The sequence below is a fragment of the Leopardus geoffroyi genome, chromosome B4 (genome assembly GCF_018350155.1).
Source record: "Leopardus geoffroyi isolate Oge1 chromosome B4, O.geoffroyi_Oge1_pat1.0, whole genome shotgun sequence".
NCBI classification, from domain to species: Eukaryota; Metazoa; Chordata; class Mammalia; order Carnivora; family Felidae; genus Leopardus; species Leopardus geoffroyi.
Window position 1 is genome coordinate 4434159 of NC_059341.1, and position 17957 is coordinate 4452115.

At 48.5% G+C, this 17957-nt stretch overlaps 1 protein-coding gene and 1 long non-coding RNA gene across 2 annotated transcripts; one reads left to right on the forward strand and one right to left on the reverse strand.

Annotated features, from left to right (window-relative positions):
* Positions 1–7502: 7502 nt before the first annotated feature.
* Positions 7503–8360, reverse strand: LOC123590429 (malignant T-cell-amplified sequence 1). Its single transcript, XM_045463610.1, has one exon. It carries the CDS (start codon positions 8208–8210, stop codon positions 7665–7667), a length of 546 nt encoding a protein of 181 aa, XP_045319566.1. The 5' UTR covers positions 8211–8360; the 3' UTR covers positions 7503–7664.
* A 91-nt stretch (positions 8361–8451) lies between these two features.
* Positions 8452–10361, forward strand: LOC123590430. The gene is made up of 2 exons (XR_006708756.1): positions 8452–8944; positions 9708–10361. It is a non-coding gene; the product is annotated as an uncharacterized LOC123590430 (long non-coding RNA).
* The last annotated feature ends 7596 nt before the right edge of the window (positions 10362–17957 follow it).

Sequence of the window (17957 nt, forward strand, 5' to 3'; positions counted from 1 at the left end):
ATAAGCTTCGACTGCCCAGCTGCCTTTTGAGTCTTCCTATCTTTGCGGGGCTCCCGTACATAACCAAATTTGGTTTTCTCCTCTTAACCTGTCTTATGTCGTTGTAATTGACCAGCCACAGAAGCCAGAGGGGCAGAAGTGAAATCGTTCCTGCACAACAGCACTATTCTAGCTACGCATTTCTTAAGTGAGCTGGTACTTGGTTACGGTTCTTTTTTTCTTCGTGAGTTTTCTGAGACCTTGCCAGTTGAATTCAGATGCCACTCCCCACAACAACCCCCAGAACGGTAACAGGGATCAAGGATGTGTAATTAATTAATGTTTAACGTTTATTTATTTTGAGACCGAGTGTGAGCAGGGGAGGGGCAGAGCCTGATGCAGGGCTCGAGTTCACAAACCGTGAGACCATGACCTTGATGAGGTTTTGGGGTGATGGGGGTGGTCCGGAGCCAACAGCCAAGAAAGAAATCTTGAAGACACTTTGGTGCAAAAAGGCAGTTTGATTAAACCATGGGGACAGGACCCATGGGCAGGAAGAGTGACACTGGGGTTGGGCCGATGGCTTGTTATATACTATGGAGTTGGGGGAGATGAAGTCAAAAGGGGGGCCTCCAGAGGGACTGTGATGTGCTAAAGAGGACTTCTAAGATACCTGAGGCCTTGCTGTTGTCAAGCTAAGGTGGTTTTCCCTCTAGTGAGGCATCACCATTAGGACGGTAGGGGGTTCCTGGAGAAATGTTCTCTGGATTGGCCTCGAGTATTTGTCAGTGGGCTGCAGGTTAATGAGGAAATTGAAGTTTATCTGCCATTTCCTTCTACCTTTGTTCCCCACATCACTATGGAGGGGTGATGTTGGGGCTCCAGGAAACCGAGATTGGGCTGTTGATAAGATTGCCTTTTGTCTTGTGATTTACCCAGACATTTGTAAACTGATGGAGACTCAGTCCTGAGTCTGTGATCTCGGTAAATTAACCATTTGTTTCCTTTCCTCTCCTTTGTCCTTGGGCAGCAGGAGAGCTTGAGGAATAATGACACATGTCCCACAGCAGGGAGGGGCGTGCTAGCTTGTGCTGGGCCCTCAGCTTGCCCTATGGCCTCTCATCGACCTGAGCCGAAATCAGGAGTCGGATGCTTAACCGGCTGAGCCACCCAGGTGCCCCCCACACCTGTATGTACATCAGGGGCTAAATCATCCGGCTTTGCTCCTAAAGCAGCAGAGGCAGGAGAAGCAAGGAGGGAGGTGTTAGGGCCTCAGCAAAGAGTAGCCTCTCGCCAGGAAGTAAGGTTTTGCATCATTTACTTTTGGTTTCCAGAGGCTGCCCATTCAGCTCGATAAACAAACTCTTCTCTCCAGAACCTTATATCCCCTTAGAGACGGCATTTAATTCAGCACTGGAGACCCCTTGACTCAGCAGTCAAGACCATATCACCTGTCAGGTTGAGTCCTGGCCTGCCCTCGGTAGTGACCCCATCCCTCTCTTCTTTCATTCGGAAGAAAATGAATGACAACCCAGGTACCCTTTGAGAGGCTGGTCCCAATCCTACCTCTTGCTGCTTAGCCTCGAAACTTCCTGAACAGCTAGGGGAGGGGCGTCTCCTGCCTCCCGCTTCTCACCCACCAGTAGGACAAGGGCCTGCATTACACGGCGTCCTGAGATCTTCTAATGCCCTCTAATGCCTTCCGATGCCTAGCCTGTGGGGTCCTCACTTTCTCTCTTCCAGAAGCCACGTCTCAGTCAGCATCCCGTCCTCATCACCAGGACGGTCAGAAAATGTGCAGGGTCTCAGGTTCTATCCTACTTGCAAACTAACAAGCTAACGTGTGTCACTGATGAGGGAAGCAAAGGCAAGAGAAACGTAGTTTAAATGAAATTCCCTTCCCTCCTGCAGCCCAGTGACAGGTGGCAGGGACCTGCGGCGTGTAACACGCCCCTAGACGTTTATGCTGCTTTAATGCCTTCACGTTCACACTTCCGTACAAACTAAAAGCAACCTTATCTGGACGACAGCTAAATCTTCAGCATCCAGAAATTCCTTGGAGACTTACGGTATCTATACCTCCCTCCCTCCACATACTCGAAAGTATATCTATGTAATCAGTCGCTCCCCACAACCCCTGTGCAGCTCTCCCTGCCCAGGGTCCTGTCGCCGGGCTGTAATAAAACCGCCTTTTTGCAGATGCTCAACGCCGCTCCTCATCAGGGAAATACAAATCAAAACCACACTGAGATACCACTTCACGCCAATCAGGGTGGCTAAAATGAACAAATCAGGAAACTACAGATGCTGCCTGTAGTGGAGAAACAGGGTGTGGAGAAACGGGAACCCTCTTGCACTGTCGGTGGGAATGCAAACTGGTGCGGCCGCTCTGGAAAACAGCGTGGAGGTTCCTCAAAAATTTAAAGATAGATCTACCCTATGACCCAGCAATAGCACTGCTAGGAATTTACCCGAGGGATCCAGGAGTACTGATGCACAGGGGCACTTGTACCCCAATATTTATAGCAGCACTTTCAACAATAGCCAAATTATGGAAAGAGCCTATTGTCCATCAATTGATAAATGGATAAGGAAGTTGTGGCTTATACATACAATGGAATATACCACTTGGCAATGAGAAAGAATGAAATCTGGCCATTTGTAGCAACGTGGATGGAAATGGAGGGCCTTATGCTAAGTGAAATCAGTGAGGCAGAGAAAGACAGATACCATATGTTTTCACTCTTATGTGGATCCTGAGAAACTTAACAGAAGACCAGGGGGGAGGGGAAGGGGGAAAAAAAAAGTTACAGAGAGGGAGAAGGCAAACCACAAGAGACTCTTAAATACTGAGAACAAAAAGGGTGGATGGGGGGGGAGGGGAAAGTGGGTGACGGGCATGGAGGAGGGCCCCGATTGGGATGAGCACTGGGTGTCGTATGGAAACCAATTTGACAATAAATTACATTAAACTTAAAAAATAATAATAAATAAAATAATTTAAAAAATCACCTTTTTGCACCACAGACATCTCAAGCATTCTTTCTTGGCCATTTGCTCGCGAACCCCACTTCACATGTCATCAGCATGAATGCAGGCGGTGCTGCGGCAAACACTCGGCGCCTGGAATGAGCCACGCCTCCCCCACTCGGGGAATCAGCCCCGGTGCCGGCGCCGCGGAGTCACCTCCAAAGGCTGAGTCCCGCCTGACCCTTGGCAGCGGCCTCCTTTTATGGCTGGGATGGCAGGGGGCTGGGGCGCAAAAGGAAAAGGGGAGGGCGCCCTTATCAGTGGCGTTCCGGGCAGTTGGTGGGCACAGGGGCAAACAAGGTTACAGAAGCCAAAAGCCCGCGAGCGGAGAGTCCAGCCTCGGGCATCTGGACTGTCGTCTGGACCGGGGGCATGCTGCAGGGGGAGGATTCTAGCTTGCGGGCGCGGTCCGCAGAGGCAGGGCCGCTCCTTCTCCGGAGGAAGACACCATCCCCTCCGTCACGGCCAGTGTCTGCCTACACGGCCCTGAAAATGACCCAGTGGTCAGAGCCCTGCGGTCCCGCCACGTCCTCAGCGCCGTGGTGGCTGCCCCGCCCCCAGCACAATTCTTTCTCTAAATCTTAAGAATGACATAGATTTGCAAGGTGGGTGGCCAGAATTAGGAACATGAAGGGTCCGAGCCTAGTGGGATTGGCCGTTTCCAGTGGGAAACGCCCATCTCCCTTTTCTGCTACCAGCGGGCATCAGCCACTTGGGTAGGGACGGGCCTCCTTCTGTCCCAATGAGTCTCGCTGGAAATTTCGGAGGGCTTTTTCAGACCCTACAGAGCACCGATTCTACGGGTACACCCAGTCCTCCAGAGCTGAAGGAGGCCGCTCTACTCTTCCCAGGAATTACACGGTTGGTCATCGGATTAAGAGTCCCACCCACTCTTCGTTTTCTAAGTGGATAGATACTCCTGCAGCCACACACGAGTGTTGGTGCTCCCGCCCATTCCTTCTTCAGCCTCCTCATTTTATGGCTCACAGGATTTACTCCATCTACATACTAATGACTCATAAATCTGTATAAAAGTCCTGGCGTTGCCTGGACTTATTACCTGTATGTCTGTGGGGTGGTCCCATTGGGATGTCCTATAGGAAATTTATGTGTAGTGGCTCCTGGGTGGCTCAGTCAGTTGAGCGTCCGACTTTGGCTCAGGCCATGATCTCGCGGTTGACAAGTCCGAGCCCCGCGTCGGGCTCTGTCCTGACAGCTCGGAGCCTGGAGCCTCCTTCGGATTCTGTGTCTCCCTCTCTCTGCCCCTCCCCTGTTCATGCTCTGTCTCTCCCTGTCTCAAAAATAAAATAAACATTTAAAAAAAAAATTGTTTAACATTTAGTTTTGAGACAGGGAGAGACAGAGCCTGTCTCAAAATTAAAATAAACATTAAAAAAAAAATTTAAAAAAAAATTTTTTTTTTAACATTTATTTTTGAGACAGGGAGAGACAGACCATGAACAGGGGAGGGGCAGAGAGAGGGAGACACAGAATCCGAAGCAGGCTCCAGGCTCCGAGCTGTCAGCACAGAGCCCGATGCGGGGCTCGAACTTGTCAACCGCGAGATCATGGCCTGAGCTGAAGTCAGACGCTCAACTGACTGAGCCACCCAGGAGCTCCTGTTTTTGTTTTTTTTTCACTCAGACAGCCCCTAGTTAAGAAATCTTTGATTTTCTAGGCAAAGACAATTCTCCCTCATTCATTTACACGGTATTCTAATAGGTAATTCATATATTTACTATATATAGGTGTGTATACACACACACAAATACGTGAAAGTAAAATTATATTTCTACATGTTTGCTTTCCTAACGAGACTACGCTCCCAGAAAACAGGATATGAGAATAAACATAACGAATATAAATATGAAAAACGAGGAAGTATAACAAGTAAATATAAAAATACTTATATATCTGCATCTTACTCCTAAACCCAGCGTCTAGCCCCAGAGTATGTACCCAATGTTTGTTGAACTATTTGGGGTTAAATAGCACTGAGCAGGCCGATTCTTCAACGTTTATTTATTTTTTGGGGGACAGAGAGAGACAGAGCATGAACGGGGGAGGGGCAGAGAGAGAGGGAGACACAGAATCGGAAACAGGCTCCAGGCTCCGAGCCATCAGCCCAGAGCCCGACGCGGGGCTCGAACTCACGGACCGCGAGATCGGGACCTGGCTGAAGTCGGACGCTTAACCGACTGCGCCACCCAGGCGCCCCTGAGCAGGGCGACTCTTGAGGCCAGATGTGACCGTTATTTGTATTTCATTAGCCAGTATCCTCACCATCGAATTAGGCATTGGTATTAGCCAAGACTAAGTAGAGACGAACCTCTTCTACTTTAATTGTTCATAATAACCTTTTGGCTCATAGATCACCTTACACATATGAATGTAGAGAACGCTTTAACCAACAGATCTACCTCTGAACATACACACCAAAATTTATGTGAAATTCCAGGAAGTTCATAGAGCTCTGGCCCCTCCCTTCTTTCCAGTGTGTATGCAGGCTTCCCATTTTGAGTTGTTTAGTAGGCTTGGTATCGGTATAAGGATTAGTACCCAATAATGGGAGACAGGATGCATGTGCACGAATGAAAACTGAAAGAAGGCTTAGAATAGATCCGGGGGCCCTCTTTCAATTTTTGGTGGAGACAGTTGGTGGGGATACGGTAAGAGAACCGTGGGCTGCTTACCTTGAGTGCCTCCCTCAGTGTTCGTCAGTCACCGATGCTCCAGAATATTACCATGAGTTTACAGGTCCTCCACGGGTGTCCACCAATGGCCAGAGCTGGTGGTGTTGGTTGGGGTAGAGAATTAAGGGGCAAAAGCCCTAATATTTTGAGAAAAAATAATGGTCTAATGAGGAGAGTTTAACGGTTGTTACAGGACAACCCTGTAGTGAAGAGATAATCCAAACGCACAGATTTGAGGACATCCTTGTCTCCATTGGAAGCCATTCCTTCCTGCTTTTCTATTGCACTGATTAGATCCCCATCAAGCATTTCCACCTTTGGCGAATCTTTCCCAACATATAAACATATTAACTATCCCATTAACAACCTGCAACAAAAACAATAAAAATAACAGCAAAATAATTGAACTCCAAAACACAGTATCTTGACTATAATTTTCTTGTAGCTTTTATCCAGTATCTTTTCACTCACAACCGAAATTCCGTAAGGAATAACATGGAGTCTAAATTTCCACAGTTTACCTTTTCACTTTCCATTCACCGCAAATCTACTGCAATGCGTATGAATTATCCTGAAACCGATCACAGGGACATCACCAATGAGCTTCCAGCTGACTGATTTTATCGGCAATTTTTCAGTTGGGGGTCTGTGAGGCCGTTCTATAAAAATTGAGATATATTGGCTTTACATTTTAGAAAACTCAACTCAAAATGAAGTAGTTTATAAGGAAAATGTGTTATCTCACATAACTGCCACATCCCTTAATAGGGGGCCCCAATATATGGAGTCTCCATGGTTCATCATCAGCTCATAAATCATCAAAGGCACCGTTGCTTCCTGTTCAGTTTTTGCGTGATCAGACTTCATGCTTATCAAGGTTTTGTGTGTGTGTGCGTGCACATGCATGTGCGTAACAAGAACAAAACCACACATGCCTGCATCCACCCAAAGCAGGGAGACTGTTTCTCCCCATGCATCTTTCTTTGAGAGCCTGAAAACCTTTTCCAGAAATCTTTAAGCAGCCCCTCCTAACACAGGTCACGTCCACCACCTATATAATGAATCAAAACCGTGGGAGAAAAGATCCCCATTTTCCTAAGGATTTCTAAATAGTTAGATCCTATTTGGCCTTTGGTCCCATGCCCACCCATAAATGACCCAGTCTCATTGGGAAATAGACCGCTGTGATGAGCCCGGACTAATCAGGATTTTCATGTGGAAAAGGGATGGACACAGTTCTGCCACAAGGAGGGAGGGAGTGATGCTTGTTGGGCAGACGCTAACACCTGCCGTACACTTATTTACTGGAGTGTCTGCTTATCCTTTATTATTATTACTATTATTATTATTATTTATTTTTGAGAGAGAGAGAGAGCACGCGGGCTTGAGCAGAGGAGGAGCAGAGAGGGAGACTCAGAATCCGAAGCGGGCTCCAGGCTCTGAGCTGTCAGCACAGAGCCGGATGCAGGACTTGAACCCACCAACTGCAGATCATAACCTGAGCCGAAGTCGCTTAACCCACTGGGCCACCCAGGCGCCCTCTGCTTATCCTTTACATGCTACTGCTGACAGTTGCGGAGGCCCCTCTCCAGTCCTCTTCTTTCTCCAAGCTCTTCCCTCACCACTTTGGGTCTCTTCACTTGGAAATCTATTTTCCTACCACAGATATTCCACCTGTGTTTGGACCCACACCCGCTTGGGCAGATAAGGCAGCAAATCGAAACTAACCGCCCCTCTGCAGACACACACAGACACCCACTCCTACACACTCACTCACAAAGACACGCATACAGGCAGATGTACTCGTTCCAAATCTTTACTTCCGTTTAGTTTCTGTTTCTCGTAGCATAACCATCTGTTGAACTTAGGCAGAACCAGAGGCACCATCTTCGTGCCGTCACACACAGACACAGACACAGCACAACGTCCATAGCCAGTCCGAGTGCGCTCCTTCCGATCAGCTCATTTGTAGGTCTTCATGTGCCACAGCCCGTCGTTTAGGTAATGGATGTTCTCGATGCCGATGCCTTTGTTGACTTTCTCAATATCCTCTGCGGACATCTTCATGACCCCGACACACAGCGCATGCTGCTTCCCCTCGGCCATGATTGCCACAACCGTATCTACCGCGGCCGGGTAGAGCTTAGCTCCCGGAGAGGTTAAGCCTGGACACATGATATTGGCTCCACTGAGTACAAACTTGATGGCTCCTTTATCGACCTGCTGGTGCGGCAGGATGAAAGGGTATTTGTGCAGTAGCCTCAGGGTCGGATAAAAAGGGCCTTCTCTTTGTCTAAAGAACAGTAACTCTCCGTTTACCGTAAGGATCTCTATGTGTTCGTGGCATCGCACTATTTTGACCGGATCTTTCTTAGGCAAGATCTGATTAAGCCATGGTTCAATACCTGGAAATTGCTCTATCAACTGGTTCTTAATGCCCTTAATAACGGAGGTTTTCAACTGGATGCAGTTCGACACATTTTCTTTCTCGTCAAATTTCTTGAACATGATCCTAGGCGCAGGGGGCGGCGACACGAACAGCCCCGAGCTGGGAAAACACGGCAATTGCGAGGGTCCCGCACAGGCGCTCACCGGAGGAAGGCCGGCTGGGAAGGTAGCGGCGGCTGTCGTTAACCGGAAGGGAGCGCGCTTTACGGCTCTGCGTGCGATCGACTTCCGCCCCTCGGGAGGCGGCGCGCCCGCGCCGGCGGTTCTGCGGCCGCAGATTCGTCTGCCGGGCGGGTGCGTAAAGGGGCGGGGCTGGCGGCAGAGGAGGGGCAGCGGGCGTTCCCGTGGCCGGAAGAGAGGAGCGCGGGGGGCCGGTAGTTTTTACTTTTACTGTCGGTAAGCGGAATCGTCGTCCCTCCAGTGACCCCGGCCACGGCCCGGGAAAGCAGGCCGGAGTGGCCCGGCCGTCCGGCCCCGCGGAGTCACCGCGACGAGCCGAGTCCCCGTCGTTACTCCCGGTTCCCCTCGCTCACACCCTCCCTTCTCCCCCCCGCCCTCTGACACTGTCCTTGCAAAGCCCTGAATGCAGCCTCCTCCCTCTGAGTCCCCTGCACCTGAACCTGAGAGGAGAGGCTTCCGGCCGGGAGGAATGCACATCCTGTAGGATTTCAATCCATTCCGAGATGTCCACGCTCATTTTTAGTCAGAGTATGGTGTCTCCTGGCCAATGTCACACGTGCTCCTGTAAACCATGTGCATCCTGCTTTGTTTGGGTGCAGTGCTGTGTCCCGCAGGTGGGTAGGGTTGTTCACGTCTTGAGCCTTACTGATTTTCTGCCTACTTACTCTGTAAATTGCCGAGCAGCGTATTGAGATCTCCAGCTACGAGTGCGGATGTGTTTCCCTTTTCAGTTCTATCAACTTGGGATTCGTATATTTTGAAACTCCCATTATCTGGTCTATACCCATTTAGGATTAATATGGAAGCCAGCCAGTTAATTAGATTTTATCCATGTGGATTTTGTCATCCTAAGAAGTGTGAGGCCCCTGAAGGCAGGAATTGTGTATTTTATGTCTGTATTCTTTGACCTAGCACTTCTCTCCAGTGAACACGTGCTTAATTTGGGAAGCCTATCCTGCAGCAGGAATTATAACAGGTGCTGGGTATACAGTGGGAAAATAGCACGTATTTCCCCATTCTTGGGAAGCTTACAGCACATCAGGGTTATAAACATATATATATTTAATATATAAATATTAGCTTAATATTTATATATTTAATACTTATATAATTTAATGTATAAATTATATATGTATATATATATATATATATATAAACACACACACATATATATATCTCCCCATTCTCAGAACAAAAATCTATTAGTCTGGGTTCTCCAGAGAAACAATATGGATAGGTAAATCATATTATAAATTATATATTTATATATATAAATATGTGGAAATATGTATACACATCTAGGTATAACTAATATATAATATATATTACTACATAATAAATAATAATATATAAACAGGACATATGTATCTATTGTAGGGAATTGGCTCACACACTTACGGAGGCTGAGAAGTCCTGACATCCTCAATGAGCAGCAACCTGGACACCCGGGAGAGCCATTGTTGTAATTCAGTCTGAGTCCAAGTCCAAAGGCAGGAGGAGACCGATGGCCCAGCTCAGAGGCAATCAGGCAAGAGGAACCCCTTCTTACTCAAGGGAGAGACCGCCTTTTGTTCTGTTCCGGCTTTGGATGAGGCCTGTCCTCCTCAGGGAGGGCAATCTGCTTTGTGAACTAAAATGTTAATCTTATGGAGAAACGCCCTTATAGAAACGCTCAGAACAATGTTTGGCCAAATATACGGGCACCCTGCGGACCAGTCTGGTTGACACATAAAATCAGCCATCACAACTAAGACCGTCACGTGAGGCAGGATAGCAGGGTGTTGGCATGTCCTGGCCTTAGAAGCCAGGAAGGAATCCTGCTCTGTCACTTACTAGATTGAAATCCTGAAAGTGACTGAATGTGTATGTGCCTCAGTTTACTCATTACAAAAGTGTGGTTAACAAGAATACCCATCTCTTAGGGATCGGGTGAGAATTGCTTGAATTCGAACTTAGAATAACTGGGTTTTAAGTATTTAACTTAGAAAAACTGGGTTTAAGATAATTATTAAATTCACATGAAAACAGTTACATGACTGTTGTAATACTCTCTTCACACAGGGTAAAGTATAACTGGCCAGACTTGAGCTTTCCCATTTATGGCCAGGTCTCTGATATGCCTCCCTGAGATTTCACTCCACTGACTTTGATCCCGAGAAGAGTCACACGTTTCTAGACACAGCTCTGTTAGTATATGAGCAGCTAACCTTGTCTGTCATGTATGGGTTTTGTGTGCTTAACCTGACAGGATAATTCTTTTTCTTTGGGTTTTACGGGTTGGGTGGTTCAGTGGCCGTATGAGCAGCATGAACCAGATGTAGAAATTCAGGGGAGGAAAAGTCATTAGTGGCTGGGTGACCTGTCTTTAGATGACTAGTAGCTTAATCAGAAATTATTTGACCTGAAACTGTCTGTCTGAGGAATGTCCAAGGGATTTTTTTTTAATGGAGTTATTTTTGAAAAGGGACTCTAAGAAAGTTTACTCTGAAGTTCCATAGCAACGAAAAGCCTTTTTGAAGTTAATAATCATTCTTTTTTTTTTAAGGTTTTATTTATTTTTGAGACAGAGCATGAGCAGGGGAGGCACAGAGAGAGGGGGAGACAGAGAATCCGAAGCAGGCTCCAGGCTCTGAGCTGTCAGCACAGAGCCGGATGTGGGGCTCCAACCCACAAGCTGTGAGATCATGACCTGAGCCAAAGTCTGATGCTCAGCCGACTAAGCCGCGTTAATAATCATTCTTGTCTGAAATCACATTCAATCTGTACACTGTAACTCTTTCCCAGGGTGCACTTGATCTTGGCCAACTAGCTTTGGTTCATCTACCATGAAAAGGATGCTAAACACTACTTTCACCTTAAATTCTTAAAAAAATTAAAGAAGTTAAAGTTAAAAAATGAAAAACCTCTATCCTAAGTCTTTCTAAAATCTACGCTTCTCAAAAATCATGGAGCCTGGTCTTAAACTTTATAGAGGAGTCTAGGTCTTTGAGACTGACTTACATCGGCGTAGGAAAAAATACGACACATAGATGTTGCTTTCCCAAGTGAGCAGGTTAAAACATTGAAACACATTACCAATTCATTCTCGTAAATAATTTAAAATCAACTAAAAACTAATTAACTGGATTTTTTTTAAGAAGGAAGAGGGGCAGCTGAGGGGCTCAGTCAGTTAAGCATCTGATGCTTGATTTTGGCTCAGGTCATGATCTCACGGTTCATGAGTTCGAGCCTGCATTGGGCTCAGCTCTGAAAGTGCAGAGCCTGCTTGGGATTCTCTCTCTCCCTCTCTCTGCCACTACCCTGCTCGCACTCTCTCTCTCTCTCTCAAAATAAGTGAGTAGACTTAAAAAACATTTTTAAAAAAGGAGGAAAGTTATGGCGCAGACCCTGAAGTCAGACTTTCAGGCCCAGGATGTACTATTTACTAAGTTCTGTCAGCCTCCCTGAGTGTCATTTTATTCCCATGGAATCTGAAAAAAATACAGTGTATACTTCACAAGGTGTGGTGTAGTGACGAGGAATAAAAAAAAAAAAATACAGTATACAAATGACTTATAGTAAGAAACAGAGCAAGTACATTTACAAGTGTTTCCTTTGTTTATTTGCAAAACACCCTTTGTGTGGTACTTATAAGGTCTAAGATTATAGTGAATACATAAAAATTTTTATGGGAAATTTCTGTAGCTTTGGATAAAGGTGCTAAGTCAAATAGTCAAGAGATGCCAGAATTGAGTTTTGTATCAGGAATCTCAAGGGACTTTGTGATGGAGACACAGTGGTGATGTTGCAGAATTAAAGTGAGGAGAGTCAACGAGGAAATATCTCAGGTTCCTCGCACCTTCAAAATTTGGAGTACAATTCACCACCCACGGGGTTGTCCTAAGAGTTGCAAACCTTTCTCCTCCCTACAGCTTGGTCTCCATTTTGACGAATGGCCACTAGAGGGCAGGAGACCCAAACTGAAGCCCCCAGGCGGGTCTCCAAGGTTGGAACCGTGCGTATTGGGGGGAATATTCTCAACTAATAGGGAACTTTTACCATACACGTCTGTTTCCGAAATGAAGAAATCCATCTCCACAAAGTCACCAAACATTCCCAAGCTCGGGCGAAGCACATTCTAAATAGTCCTCTACTTGATCTACAATTTGTGAATTTTTTTTCTCTATATTTATCTGTAAATAACAGTAAGGCGATTATTTCTGAAATGCTGTCTGTTAAAAAGTACATGTTAACCCCGTGTTATTGGCTCTTCTTAAAGAAATACAAACTTCCAGTCATAAAATACATGATAATATTGTGAGAACGTTTGGTGACAGATAATGACTGCTTCATCATGGTGAACACTGAGGGATGTGCAAGACCGTTGAGTCACGTCGTACCCCTGAAACTCGTATCACGCTGTAAGTTAACTATGCTTCAATGTAAAAAGCCCTCTTTCGGGGCGCCTGGGTGGCTCAGTCCGTTAGCCTCTGACTTCGACCCAGGTCACGATCTCACAGGTCAAGAGCTCAAGCCCCCTGTAGGGCTGTGTGCGTGGAGCCTGCTTGGGAGTCTGTGTCCCCCTCTCACTCTGCCCCTCCCCTTCTCCCGCTCTGTGTCTCTTTCTCTCTCAAAAATAAACATTAAAAACATTTTCTTAATAAATTTTAAAAAATAAAAAATATCTCTTTCCACATTGCTTCAATTTATGAACGACGTTTGAAGATTAAAAAGTTACCGTGTGTTGTAAAAATAATCTCACAACATCCAAAATGTTTTTAATTACATCAGCCAACTCACTGCCCCCTTCCCACCCCCACCCCCACCCCCCGGTAATGCTGTTTCTCGTCTACTCCAGCAGTGCCCTGTACGGGCCAGGCACACAAAATAGGCAGAAGGCAGGCTCCCCTGGGGATGCGCAGAGGAAAGGGCCCCACATGGGGGAGGTGTGCAGACGTCCCCCCAATCTTAGGGGCTTCGGATTCCAAACAAAACCCCGCAAGAGGGTTGAGCCCTGGCCTGGGTGGCCTGAACCCCTCCCACCCCTCCCCTGCTTCTCTAAACTCTGTATACTTAGTGTGCCCCGGGCCAGTCCCTGCCTCTCCTGGCCTCAGTTTCCCGGTTGGCTCCTGAGCGCTGGACACAGACCTGCGTCCCCCCTCCCAAGCCCCCCCCCCCCCGTGGGTGCGGCCCGGGCTCCCAGCGCCTCGGCGGGTTTGGTGGGGTGCACTGTGGGAGGCACAGGGCCTCCTTCCCGCCTGCAGACTGGAGGGGACCCCGCCGGGCGGCCCAGCCCCCTGCCCGCAGACAGCACGTGCACAAGAGCCCGCCTTGCTGCGCGCACGCGCATCAGGAGCACCAACGGCTGCCGGCCCGACGGGTAGCGCGCGTCCCTGCTGGCCGCCGCCGTGAGACCCCACGACCCCCAGGCCACCCGGCTCCAGCCAGGCAGGCCGGAGACCCGGGGTCACGGGCGTCGTGGAATACTGCCTTCCCTGCTGTGCTGGCCCCCAGAGTCCGCCCCAAGGTCAGCTTGCTCCATGGCCGGGTCAGGAAAAGCTGAGTTCCGGCAGGGAGGTCAGCCCACCCCTTCCCCCACTTCCTCTACCTTCTTTTCTTTGTGTTCCCGGCAGGCCCAGGGGACACAGGTCCAGCCCATCCCCCCTGCCATAAGAGGGGATGGGGGGAGCCAGGAGGGGCCCACAGTGACAGAGGGCCAGTGTTGGGGGTAGTCACTGTTATTAGGGAGCCCTTCCTGGGCACTCAGTGCCTTCACCCCGTTTTAGGTGAGCAGTGGTACCAGTGCTCAAGGTCACTGGAGGGACCAAGCCCCGCAGAACTGAGGCTCTAAGGAGTCACCGCATAAGCTTGCCTGCCACAGGGCTATGACATCTGATCCCACAGGTGTGTCGTGCACGGGAGCCTGAGGAGGTGGCCTCTGAGCTCAGCCTTGGCCATGAGTCTGTCGTGAATGGGGGTCCTGGAGAGGGGCAGTGCAGGCAGGGGGTTCCGTGGGAGCAAGGATCTCGTGGGTAAGGAGGGCTCCAGGGAGGCTGGAGCACGCTGTTAGGGGTACACACGAGGCCAGATCCCAGGGCTCTGAATGCCGGACAGAGTCAGGGACACTGCAGGTTCGGGCGGGCAGGTGACACAATCCTGGCCACCTTATCAGAGCCACGGCATCCTGGCGTTGGAGGGAGCCTAGGGGGCACGTTCTCGAGCACGCCAAAGCATGGATCCCTAGGAAGCAGCCAGGGCTGAGGAGACCTGCTTCCGTGTCCTCACGTGCACAGTGAGGGCCGGGCAGTTGTCTGCCTCCCGCGGGACCAGGTCCGCCGCCTGCCGGGGCCAGAGCTGGCTCCCTGTCAAAGGAGCCATTCAGGATGCGTCCGTCCCCACGAAGTCTGGGGCCAAGGCAGCACTGTGCCACCCAGATGGCCAAGGTGCTCCTGCACTGTCGCGGCTGTCGTCAGGGTGACGAGGATGGAGGCACGCGGTCCTCCTGCGGACTGGAGAAGAGTGAGGGGCCGTGCCTGCAGCCGGAGGGCGCGGCTCCCGCCGACTTGTTGGGGACGTGTGGAGACCGACTCCCACGACCTGGGAAGCCCCAGACTCTTCAGTCACCCACGCTAGCAGGCAGCTTTGGGGGGTTCCAGGAACTGGGGTCCTTGGCTCTTTTTTGTGGGTGCAGATTAGGGAGCACTGGCATGGGGAAGCGGGGGTGGGCACGCTGTCCTTGGCCTTCAGAGGACTGCAGGATGAAGGTCCTCTTGCTTTGGTCCACTTCGGAGCTGGAGGAGCTGATAAGTGCTCCCTGAACACGGTGGCAAAACCCACACTCTGATGTGTACCTGTCACGGTCACAGGGCTTGGAGCTGCCGCTGGGCCTGGGATCCTCCCTGGGGCCCTTGTGGTGAACGGAGGGCTGGCTTTGCAGTGGTCACACGTGCTGGGGGTGGTGTGGCAGCACACCGCCAGGAAGACCGGGGGAAGCGCCCAGGGAACACTGACAGGTGGTGGCCCGGCTCCTTGATCACGGCAGCCTTGGCAAACCCTCTGGATCTGCGGACGCTGAAGGCACGAGGGCTGTGAGTAGTCCGTCTGTGGGCAGTCAGGTCAGCCTGTCACTGCCGGTTTCTTCCATGTGTGTCTTCTCTGCAGCAGGAGAATTTCAGGGTCAAAGTAGACGGGAGGGTGGCGTGGGCCGGCAGTCGGGGCAGAAAATGCTCTGTGGCCTGGTCAGCTGCAGTCTGTGACTGATCACCTACCTGACACCCCAGACCCTAGGGAGCCAGCTCTGTGCCCGGCTGGGGCCAGGGGCCGTTTCCAAGATGACCTTGCTGAACTAGGAAAAGAAAAGTAACCCTACAGTTAGCAGAAGGAAGAAAATAATAAGGGTTAGAGCTGAACTAAGCGGAATGGAGAACAGATGAGCATTTGAGAAAAAGAAGTTCTTTCTTGTAAAGATTTATGCAAGTGACAGATATTTAGCTAGCGTAATAAAAAGAGACAAGACTCAAAAAGCAGGAGTCAGAAGAGACAGTGGGACATTATTAATGACTCTACATTCTACAAAAGGATTCTAAGAGTACTATAAACAGTCTATGCCTGCTAATTGGTTAAGCTAGATGAAATGGACAAATGCGTTGTAGAAGCCCACATACTACCCAGACGGACTGAGAAAGAAATGGAGAGTCTAAATAAGGCTAGAATAAGTGACGAGGTGGAATCGGTTAGCAGAACCTTCCCAAAAAAGAAAAGCAGAGAACCAGCTGACTTCTCTGGGGCGTTCTCCCAAATATTCAAGAAGGCGTGACCTCAGTCTTTCTCGAACACCTACAAAAAATATAAGCAGAAGGAACGCTTAACTCATTGTAGGATGCGCAAACAGAACTAAGCATTATAGTGAAAGAAATTTACATCACGATCAAGTGTCATTTATTTCAGGAAGCTCAGGGGTTGTTGAAGAGAGTTAACATAAAACACCATATCAACAGAATGATGGAACATAATCTGAACCGACATAAAGAAAGTGAGTGACGATGTGCAAGACTTCAGTATGAAGACCGGTTAATAAAATAGAAACAGAAGATGACTTTCTCAGCGTGATAACAGTTGCTTATGAGAAACTCAACTGTACCCTCATATTCAGTGGGAAAGACCGAAAGCTTTCTTTCCAAGATCGGGAACAAGACAAGGATACCTGCTTTTACCACTTTATTTCAACATGGTAATGGAAATTAGGCCAGAGCAATGAGGCAAGACAAAGAAAGAAAAGATACCAACACTGAAAAGGAAAGTAAAAGCATCTTTATTCAGAAATGCCATGCGCTTCTGTGTAGAAAGTCATAAAGGAGGAAAAATGATTAGACCAGTAAGCATGTTGAGCAGAGTTTAGCAGAGAAGATCGACAAGGTCAATGAGAGAGAATTGAGACCCGAGAAATAAACCCATACATGTACGGTCAGTTGATTTTCAAGATGGGTACTAGGATCATTAAAGGAGAGAAAAAAAACCATCTTTTCACCAGATGGTACTGTGAAACCAAATATCCACATGTCAAAGAGTGTAGCTGGAGCTTTACCCAACACCATGTACAAAAATTAACCCACAATGAATCAAAATAACACTATTAGAAGAAAACATGGGGATGAGTCTTTATGACCATCTGGCTGTGTCATCTTACATGTGACGGCAAAGGCAAAGGCAACAACAACAGAACAGATAAATTGGGCTTCATCAAAATTAAATACTTTTTTTTGCATGAAAGGACCCTCGAGATTGAAAAGACAACCCCAGACTGGGAGAAAATATTTGCATATGTAAATATGATAAGGGTCATGTGTCCAGAACATACAAAGAATCCTAACACTTCAACAACAGAACATGGTCCAGTGAAGACGCGTGAAGGACTTGAATACACATTTTGCCACAGATGATACACGAATGACCGATAAGCATATGAAAACACGATCAGATCTTTAGAGGTTAGGGAAACGCCAATTAAAACCACAATGAGATGAAAAAAAAAAGGGGGGGGGCGCCTGGGTGGCTCAGTCGGTTGAGTGTCCGACTTCAGCTCAGGTCATGATCTCACAGTCACGTGAGTTCGAGCCCCGCCTCGGGCTCTGTGCTGATGGCTCAGAGCCTGGAGCCTGCTTGGGATCCTGTATCTCCCTCTCTCTCTGCCCCTCCCCTGCTCATGCTCTGTCTCTCTCTGTCTCAAAAATAAATAAAATTATTAAAAAAAAAACCACAATGAGATGCCATGCCACGCCCACTAGAATGGCTACGGTTTAAAAACAGGAAAGCACGACTGTCGGGGAAGATGCTGAGAAATTTTCAATTGTTCCTGGGGGCACTGTGACAGGTACAAGTCTGGGAGCAGTTCCTCGGGAAGTGGAGCGTAGCATTGTCGTTTGAGCCAGCACCCAGCAATTCCACTCTGAGGTCTATGCCAAAAGAACTGTAGGCAGGTGTTTACACAAGTACCTGTATGTAAGTATTCGTAGCAGTCAATACTCTCCACCGCGTCTGGAAGGTGGAAACCCAGGTCGCAGTGAGATGAGTGGATAAACGGTGCAATATTACTCCGCCCGAAAGAGAATGGGCCACTGATAGAGGCCACGACGTGGACAAAGCTTGGAA